At 43.0% G+C, this 9,640-nt stretch overlaps 1 protein-coding gene and 1 long non-coding RNA gene across 2 annotated transcripts in view; both read left to right on the plus strand.

The window, feature by feature from the left end:
* The window catches only part of plxnb2b (plexin b2b), a 338,202-nt gene extending 336,381 nt beyond the window's left edge, over positions 1-1,821 (plus strand). Inside the window, exon 41 of the mRNA XM_084059938.1 lies at positions 474-1,821. Within this exon, the coding sequence (XP_083916064.1) occupies positions 474-578 (105 nt within the window). The 3' untranslated portion in view covers positions 579-1,821. The remainder of the gene's footprint in view (positions 1-473) is intronic.
* Positions 1,822-4,253: 2,432 nt separating this feature from the next.
* LOC311047283 lies at positions 4,254-6,432 on the plus strand. Its single transcript, XR_014600958.1, has 2 exons — positions 4,254-4,908; positions 4,949-6,432. It is a non-coding gene; the product is annotated as an uncharacterized lncRNA (long non-coding RNA).
* Positions 6,433-9,640: the final 3,208 nt, after the last annotated feature.

Raw genomic sequence — 9,640 nt, forward strand, 5'->3', positions numbered from 1 at the left:
CTATTTAGTTTTAGTCATATTTTAGTCATCTGGAATGTTTTAGTTTTTGTCTAGTTTTAGTCGACTAAAAATATCATAAAATTATAGTCGACTAAATCTACGGTTGATTTAGTCGACTATAATGTATGTTGGCGGTGCCTTGATGGCGTCGTAATGGCTGATTTTACACTTGGTTGCATGCTGAAAATAGCCGATCTACAAGCTCACAACGCGTCGCAGCGCGACGCGTTGTGAGCTTGTAGATCTGCTATTTTCAGAGCGCAACACCCGAGTGCAACCAAATATAAAATGACTTCCCTCACTAACATTTTAGTCTAGTTTTTATTTGTTGACAAAATTGTCGATATATTTAGTCTTAGTTTCAGTCATCATAGCTTAGTTTATTGAGTTTTCGTCAGTGAAAAAATCTAGTCGATTTTTCGTCATAGTTTTAGTCGACGAAATCAACACTGCTCTCTGCCCCCCCCACGCAGATCATTGCGTCCCTGGAAGAAGACCCGGCCGCCCAGAGCAAACAGCTGACCCTCCGGCTGCAGCAGATAGCCGCGGCCCTGGAGAACAAAGTGACTGATCTCTAACCCACACTGGAAGAGAGGCGGGGGGGAGGTTGGGGTGGGGTTGGGGGGGTGAGCGGTACGAAGCCGCCAGTGCGATTGTCCCGTCCCCCCCCAGTCCCCCACCCCCCAGGGGCTTATTTCTTCCATCAGAGAAGGAAAACAAGGGAATAAGGAAAAGGAGAGAAGAGAAAAGGGACCAGCAGTCGTCACGAAATAGGGCTTATATCCGTCTATTGTTACGAACGTACAGCCCCGGGACGATTTTTAGCAGTGCACAGAGTAGTGCACAGAGTAGATTATAGCTGGGACTAATGACATAACAGGTATAGAGGGGTCACACTGTCGCAGGTACATACGCCTTAAAAAAAAAAAAAAGCTCGCTTGCCAAACCTTCGAGGTCCACACGCTTCACTCAACGCTTCACCGAATCCTTCTCCCAAGAGCGCCGCGGTGCGAGACAAAGGAAAGACTTCTCCGAGAAATTAAGCCCCTGGACGTGGGAGAGCGGCGCGCTGGCGTCGAGAGTTAATCAGATGTTCAATTTCTTCCTGTGTAGAAAAAAAAAAAAAGGTTTTAAGAATTGTATTATATATTTTTTTTAATCGTGCAGTCTTTATGCGGAAAGCTTTATAAGGAGAAAATTATCTTTTTAATGGACCGCCTTGTGGTGTGTGGATAGTGTTTCTATTTAGCCTGTGGGTGTGTACCTGTGTGTGTGTGTGTGTGTGTGTGTGTGTGTGTGTGTGCGTGCGCGTGTACGCGTGTGCGTGTGTGTGTGGAGTGCAATACGTGAGCAAACACATGCATACCTACCCACAGTATGTGTGTGTTTGAATGTGAGTGTGTGAATGTGTTATGTAGGTCGACGCCTACTGTAAGGCTTGAGGGCAAGAAAGAAAACTAAATGTCATTTCAAGGTCGCCTACTCGCTGACACGTAGGGAGAGAGCCTGCTGTCACCTTTTTGACAGAGACCAAAGCGATCCTGACGGGGACATTGGTTTAAATCCAACAAAAGCACAGGCTCGTATCAGTGACAGGTTACCAATAGTTTTCACACAAAAAAAGAAAAAAAAATCAAACAGTGTGATTTTTTTTTTTTATTGTTTTTTTGGACTCACTTTTGCTTCAAGCTCAATTGCCGTTTGTGCTTATACGGAAATCGATAATAGCACAGTCTGTCTCCCTTTATTGTGCAGCGACACATTCCACTCCGACAAAAAGCACAGGAAAAATGCATTTCAACAGTTTTTTCGTATTTTTTTTTTTTACAAAAATGGTTATTTGCTCTTTGTTTTCAAATACATTTTTAATGCTTCAAAAAGCTTGTCACATGCCTCCCGTAGTCCTGGACAAAATGTCATGTGTAATGTGATGGAGTCAGTGTAACATGAGCTACAGCATTGTGTAGTGAAAGACATATTCGCCCAGCATTTCATCTACAGTAGCGGTTCCCAACCTTTATCATGGTTTAGGGCAGTGGTTCTCAACCTTTGTCAAAGACCCCCAAATTGATTATTGTATTATTTGTATTTGGCCGCGGACCCCTGAAAATATTTTGTGCCAGGGACCCCCCATACAAGAGAACCAATGGATTAGGGCACACACTCAAATCTCAAAAGCGTTCAACGAGGCCCAACCACCTGACCACTTTGACACCTTTCGGCTGCATGCGGTCAGATGGATGGCAAGAATTTTTAGAGCACGTTTATTTTTTAACCCTTTTAGACCGGGAATGCATCCGTGTCATTTTAAGATTTCTTTGGCTATATAAAAATAGCAGATATACAAGCTCATAGCGCGGCACCGAGTGCCGCGCTACGAGCTTGTAGATCTGCTATTTTCTTTTTTAATTGTGAAAATGTGTGCAAATCTTTAGGTTGAATATATATATACTTTTTTTTAAAGTGAAAGCTTTTAACTCAAATCATTTTACAAATTCACTCAAAAAAAAAACACTATTTTTTTTTTGTTCCTAATGTTTTTTTTTATATATTTTTTTTACTTATGTTGCTCATTATTATTATCAATGGTTTTCAAACTTTTTGTGTCAAGGACCCCCAAAATAATATGTATTTGTCCGCGGACTCCCTCCCATCCATGTTCCAGGGACACGATTTTTCTTAAAACAGCAGATCTACCAGGTCATAGCGTGGCACTCGGTGCCGCGCTATGAGCTTGTATATCTGCTATTTTTGAATAGCCAAAGAAACCTTAAAATGACACACCTGCGTTTCCTTCCCGGCCGGCCTTAAAGGGTTAATGATCAATCAATCCATCGATTGTGTATGCCGGCTTGGATCAATGGAACCCGCGTGGTGGTATACTGGTTTCATAATGAAAATGTATCTTTCAAGGTTTTAAAGAAAAAAAAATACTTAAATATTTTATGTTAATGTTATATTATCAATTCAAATCTTTGTGTTTTGTCAATAATTATTCGGGGGCCCCCCTTGCAATATCCTGACGGCCCCCTGGCCGGCCCCACAGGCTGGGTGGGAATCCTTGATGTAACAGTAAACAACAGCAGCAATACACGAGAAAATTCTCCACCTCATTCATGCATTTGTGGTGTTATGTAGTGCTGCACATACTCCAAATAATCAAGCATTCCCTCAGCCTCTTCTGTTAAAATGGTCGATGTTAGTGATTTTGCCTGAGAGGCATTTGGTACTTACGGTAAATGGTACGTTGTTTTGAATGAGTAATAATATAACGTTTTCTGCCTTGGTATAATGCTGTGGTGGTTGGAGGTTCAGTCGTGTACATACTTGCTATAGTGATTACGATATTGATATGTCAGTGTCGGCAGTCAGGGTCCACAGTGCGGGTGTCAGGTCTTGTTTGGTATTTCCTGGGCCATTTAAGTAATCCCACTACTTTTCAGAGCACATTGCAACGACAAAAAAACTAATGCTTAATTGTCACTGACTTGCCGAAAATGGTAGATCATGGCCGGATAGTAGATCTGCTATTTTCAGCAAGTGACACCGTTCTTATGACGGAAGTATAAACTTGAAACCGAGCGTACGTCCCTGTTCTGGGGTGGCGAATGTTCAGTGAAAATGGCAGATATACAAGCTCACAACGGTGTCGCGTTTGCAATGCGGTGTGAGCTTGTACATCGGCATTTTTTGGTGAAGCAATTTGGCGTAACGGGGAATTAAGGCGTGGCCGTCACACGAGAGGTAATAGGAAGGTAATCGTTTCTTCTCCCAGCCCCGCCCAGCAATACATATCCAGGTGTCCCTGACACTTATAACCCCTAACTTCTCCCTCCCTCGAGTGCTCATCATCTCACCATCTGAGCAGCCATCAGCTGGGGGAAGCTGAAACTGAACTCCTTTCAGATCCGTCCTGATCAGATCCTGCCTGATGATGATGAAGGACAGGGGGCTCTGTCTTGAGCCAACCTTTCCTGACCCAGAAATGAAATTAGAAATGAAATGAAACCAGAAATTCCGAGCCATGGTTTTGGGAAACAGTGTTTTAAAGGGACTACTGTGATTGGAGCAGGACCAAATGAGGTGACTGAGTTGATACAGTAGGTGAGGAATCATAGGAACGACAGCTTGCTCAGTCTCTCAGTTCAACGTTAAAAAAAAATAATAATCCCATTTTAACCCATTAAGACCTGGAACTGTGTCATTTTTAGATTTGAGCTAAAAAAGCATTATTTTACACATTGGGCTATTCAAAAATAGCAGATATACAAGCTCATAGCGCGGCACCGAGTGCCGCGCTACGAGCTTGTAGATCTGCTATTTTTGAAAATTCGTGAAAATGTGTTTTTGAATATATATATTTTTAAAGTGAACATTTTTAACTCAAATCTTTGCTTCTGGGGGTCCCTGGAACAAAATATTTTGATGGGGGTCCGCGGCCAAATACATACAATTTTGGGGGTCCTTGACATGAAAAAGATTGAACACCACTGATATAGAAACATACGTTTTTCAGAAAACTGTTAAGATTTAGGAGACATGTAGAATCGGTTTCAGGTCTCAATGGATTAAATTAATGCCAATTAATTTCACAAAACAAACACTCCTGGTGTGTAAGAGGGACGTTAAGAGTATCTCTCTAAATTTGAGCAAAAATGCTCTGGACCCCAGAATGTTAGGCGATACCTGCCTCTATTGGCTTGAAGTGATGTTTATAATACACTGAGCCTGAGATCTGCCTGCCTGTCTGCCTGCCCGCATGCCTGCTCTCTCAGCATGGTATCCTGGCATCGTAACCAGCAGCACTTGGCGCTGCCCACTCAGCACAGTGCAGAGTGGCACTCTGTATAATGGAATCAGCGGGGGAGGCTTTTGATCTTAACCCATTCAGACCGGGAACGCATCTGTGTGTCCTTTTTAGATTTCTTTGGCTATTCAAAAATTGCAGATCTACAAGCTTGTAGATCTGCTATTTTTTTTAATTTGTGGCAAAATTTTGGATTATATATTTTTCAAAGCGAACATTTGTAAAATATTTAGTTCCAGGAACCCCCAGAAGCTAAGATTTGAGTTACAATGATGTTCATGATTTTTCAAAAAATAGCTGATCTACAAGCTCATAGCGCGACACTCGGTGCCGCGCTATGAGCTTGTATATCTGCTATTTTTTAATTGCCCAACGAAATCTAAAAATGACACACAGATTGCGTTCCAGGTCTCAATGGGTTAATTGCATGCTGACTGCAGACTCCATCCTTGTCACCGCTGTTGTTTACCACCGACTCCTCTCACTGACAGTGATGCAAAACGCTTCGTTTCAGAGCCTTTCTTTAACCAAAAACGTGCCTTATATTGAAATAGGATTATTGAAATATATATATAATTTCCAAATTACTACTATTGGTAACCTATAGGTGATTATGGCGACGATAGTGCTATAGACACAGCAATGTATTTGGACTCGTGATATTTTGTGTGCTCTCAACAAAAAAAAAGAAAAAAGAAAAGAAGAAAGCTATATACCCTTGCTGCAGCCATTTGTGTGCCAATAGGCGGAAAGACATTTCAGTATGATTTTGATGTTTTTTTTTTACGGTTACAGTTTTTTGGTCTGTGCATTTCCTTTGGGTGTGTCTGTGGTGTGTGCTTAGTAGGACCGTGGTGGCTATAAGGCAAAAATGCCCAATGAATAAATGTAAAGCAATGTGGCCAAGCTGAGTTGGGTTTCCTAAAAAGAAAAAAAAAATGTCTGGCATTCCCAAATTAGTCTTAAGGCAAAATGGGTAACCTAATGTAGATTGACTATAGCGCAAAATTGTTCCAATGGTGTTTTTTTTTTTTGTTTTGTTTTGTTTGTTAGTTTTTTTTGCCCTGTGTTTCCAAGCTGTTTCGCCGTCCGTGCGTATGATAAATGACTGTATCTATACTCGACAAATTACCTTTCTTACTGCTGTGCAGTTATTATTTTTATTTCTCGTTTCCTCTCTCTCTGACATATAAACCTTTGTAAAAACATGTTGAAATACTGTATTCTAACTGTATAATCCTATGCATTCAGTCCTGGAGGGGAGGGGGGAGGGTGGTGGGGGAGAAAAAAATCCTGTTGTGCAGTTGTCGAGATATTTTTAATTTTACTTTTTTTAATTTTTATTTTCCCTTTTGAAACTTGTGAATGTGCTGTGATGATTAAAAAGATACTGGGGGAAAAATGTCCATTTCCCAGTTGCAGGACCATAACATGGAAGCCGATGGGTTTTCTCTCCAATCCGTGGCAGCTCAGAGGAAATTGATCTTTGTACCCGATCATGTTTGTACTGGCTGAACTGACGGCGTTCGAAGGTGTTTGTGTGTTTGGACACGGCGGTTACACACAGGTTTCATCATACACTCCAGCGTGAATAAACTTCTCAGAGACATATACTACGTACATGCCCTCCGTGTCAGCCGTGTGCTCTTTTCTTTTTCCACTCTGCTAACCTTGACGGATTTCAATTGAACACTCCCCACCTTGGCATGCATAATGCATGCGTTTTCGATCATCCATGGTAATGGGCTATCTTTGCTTTCCCACGGGTAGCCAATATCACAGCTTTTCAAAGCGAGGGGCCACCAAAGGGGGGCCAATTGGAAAGGATAGGAAAATGGGAAAGAAAATCATATGCTGTGTGTGTGTGTGTGTGTGTGTGTGTGTGTGTGTGTGTGTGTGTGTGTGTGTGTGTGTGTGTGTGTGTGTGTGTGTGTGTGTGTGTGTGTGTGTGTGTGTGTGTGTGTGTGTGTGTGTGTGTGTACGCGTGTGTATATGTGATTTCATTTCCAATTCAATTCAAAACATTACTGTGCCATTTTAATCCTAATAGAATCTGTCAGCACCACTGCCCTAAACATATAGTGTTGTTGTTAGTAGGAATAAGCACTGAAGCACCCGGGAGGAAGTGGATTTTAGAAAGGGGAGGACTCGGCGGAGCCAAACCGAGTTCCTGTTTCACAAAAAAGGAGGTGGTGCCCCCCCCCAGAGGAAAAAACTAAACAAAAAAAAACGTTTTCTGCCTTTTTTCTTACCGACTGGTTTCTGAGATTACTGTAATCCTGGCATCCCTATTTTGGGCATGTCATTATTATGTTATTATTATTGTCAATATAATGTCAATATGGGGGGGGGGGGGGGGGGGGGGTGTACAGCCATAGCCAGAGACTATGGCTGTCTGGGATTCCTTGGCATATAGAGATTTGGGAACCTCTCGCTTATAGTTAATAAAACATCAACTGATGCACAAAAGAATATATAGGTTTTTAGTATGTGAACGCATTATTAAAACGAATAGGTGGCCCATCTTCATCCAGCTATCTGGAGTCAGGTCGCAGAGGTAACAGTTCCAGCAGAGAATCCCAGACTTCCCTTTCCCATGGCTGGGGGGATCCTGAGGCATTCCAAGGCATGCAGCGTGGTGGAGCTATGGTCCCCCCATCTGGTCCATGGTCTGCCTCTGCCCATGGCCGCCTCCCAGCTGGACGCACACCCAAGACCTCCCTCTATAGGGAGACACCAGGAAGCATACCAACTAGATGCCTGAACCACCTCTAACTGGCTCCTTTCCACAATTCCACGTGAAGGAGCAGACGCTCTACTCCGAGTCCCTCCCTCGTGAGTTGAGACTGAGCTGAGCTTAGATCTGCAAAGAGGAAAGAAAAATCCATTCTTTCCATTGTTCTCTCATCTCACACAGACTTCCCACTTACCCAACAAACACTATACTATGCTACTACTACTAGTAAGCCTTGCCGAGCCCTGAGGCCCATAGGCCCCCAACCCCCCATCCTTAGTGTGAGGCAGCTTGATGTACAAGTAAACCCTCTGGACATGACGCTAATTATGTCACAGGGACTTACCCCAAATCCGACATCTGATGCTGAGTGCCAAGCAGGGAGGCACTAGGTCCCATTATTAAAGTATTTGGTATGACCCGTCTGGGGATCGAACCCCAACCCCATAGTCACAAGGCGGACACTCTAACCCAGGGGTCTTCAACGTTTTCAGGCCAAGGACCCCCTAGCTGAGAGAGAGATGAAGCAGGGACCCCCTCCTCTAAAATTGGGTTTCAGATTAGACTTTTTTTGTTCACTTGGTCTGCTCTTTTTTCCCCTCTACGCCTCTTTGCTCAAGTTCTCCTCAGAAAAGGGATATTAGGGTTCATGTGGTTAAGGTAAAAAGAATATATATATCACAAAGATTTGGCGGACCCCCTGTAGTAACTTTGAGGATCCCCTAGGGGTCCCGGACCCCCTGTTGAAGACCCCTGCTCTAACCACAAGGCCACTGAGCTGATCTAGCTATGTCAGTATGTACTGTGTCAATAATCATATTGTTTTCGGCATTCTGTGATTGCTGAATAATGGTAGGTGCAATAATCTTATCACAAACATTCAGCATTATGGATCACATCACTTGAAATATGCACATCTGATTTACAATACTTAACCGCATTCATCCTGGTGTCCCTATTTTGTGCATTCAAACATTTTCAAATTGTTTATAAAAAAAAGAAGGCAAAATAGTTGATCTGCAAGCTCACAACGAATTGCACCATGACACGTGTGTCATAGAACACTGCATAAAGGTATAAAATAGGGCTTAAGTAGTTACCCAGGTCTATCCTACAAGGGAAGAGTATCCTCTATTTTGAACAGTTGCTCTGCATCTCAGTGTTGTCCCCGATGAGTGCTGAAAATTGCTGCGGAAACATTAATTAAGCACTAACCGTTAAGTTTGAAACCGAGGGGAACTTGGGTGTGTGAAGTGTTTTAAGTCAGTTTCGAGTGATGCAGTAAACAAACACATTTCAATACTGTACTAACTGCTCCAGAGAAGTTGTGCATAACCACAGAGTTGAAATGGCATCAGACAAGACAACTGTTACCACAGATTGCAACATTAAGATCACTAAGGAAAAGAGCTACTGAAATCGTTCTCTTAAGTCAAAGGTCCCAATAGGCTCTATGCACAGCAGCCATATTATCACTTCCTTCACAGGTGTTACCAATGATACTAATGCAGGCTCTGTTCCATTTAGTGTAGCACAGTGGTTTCCACGACCCCCATAACTCTGAGAGTGTACAAATGGAACCAAATGGACCCTTACGGGTCCATTTGGTTCCATTTGTACACTCTCAGAGTTACACACCTGTAAGGGGCCATTTGGAAGCCCATGAGGGTCCCTGGACCCCAACTGTAGACCCACTGGTGTAACAGAGTGTTTCCAGTGAGCCAACATGCACAATATCAGCGCCCTGACTTGACCAGAATGGAACAGAGCCTTCATTAGTATCATTGGTAACACCTGTGAATGTCTTCATAATATGGCTGCTGTGAATAGAGCCTATTCTCCACATTGACCTGAGACTCTTTTATGCAGAACCGTGGAAGGAATACACACTGAAAATGCAGATCAGATGTTTTGGCCATGGCCATATGGCAAAACATCGTCCATTTCTCCTTTCCGACATGTCGCCTTTCCGACGTTGACGAACCCTATACCTAACCCTAACCCTAACCCTAACCGCACGCGGAAGCCACTAGTCGGAGTGGTGAGATGTCGGAATGGAGAGTGAACACCGTCTCGGCCATGCCTTCGGCCTGGCGGAG

Source organism: Gymnoscopelus microlampas, assembly GCF_963454915.1.
Source record: "Gymnoscopelus microlampas genome assembly, chromosome: 6".
Taxonomy (NCBI): domain Eukaryota; kingdom Metazoa; phylum Chordata; class Actinopteri; order Myctophiformes; family Myctophidae; genus Gymnoscopelus; species Gymnoscopelus microlampas.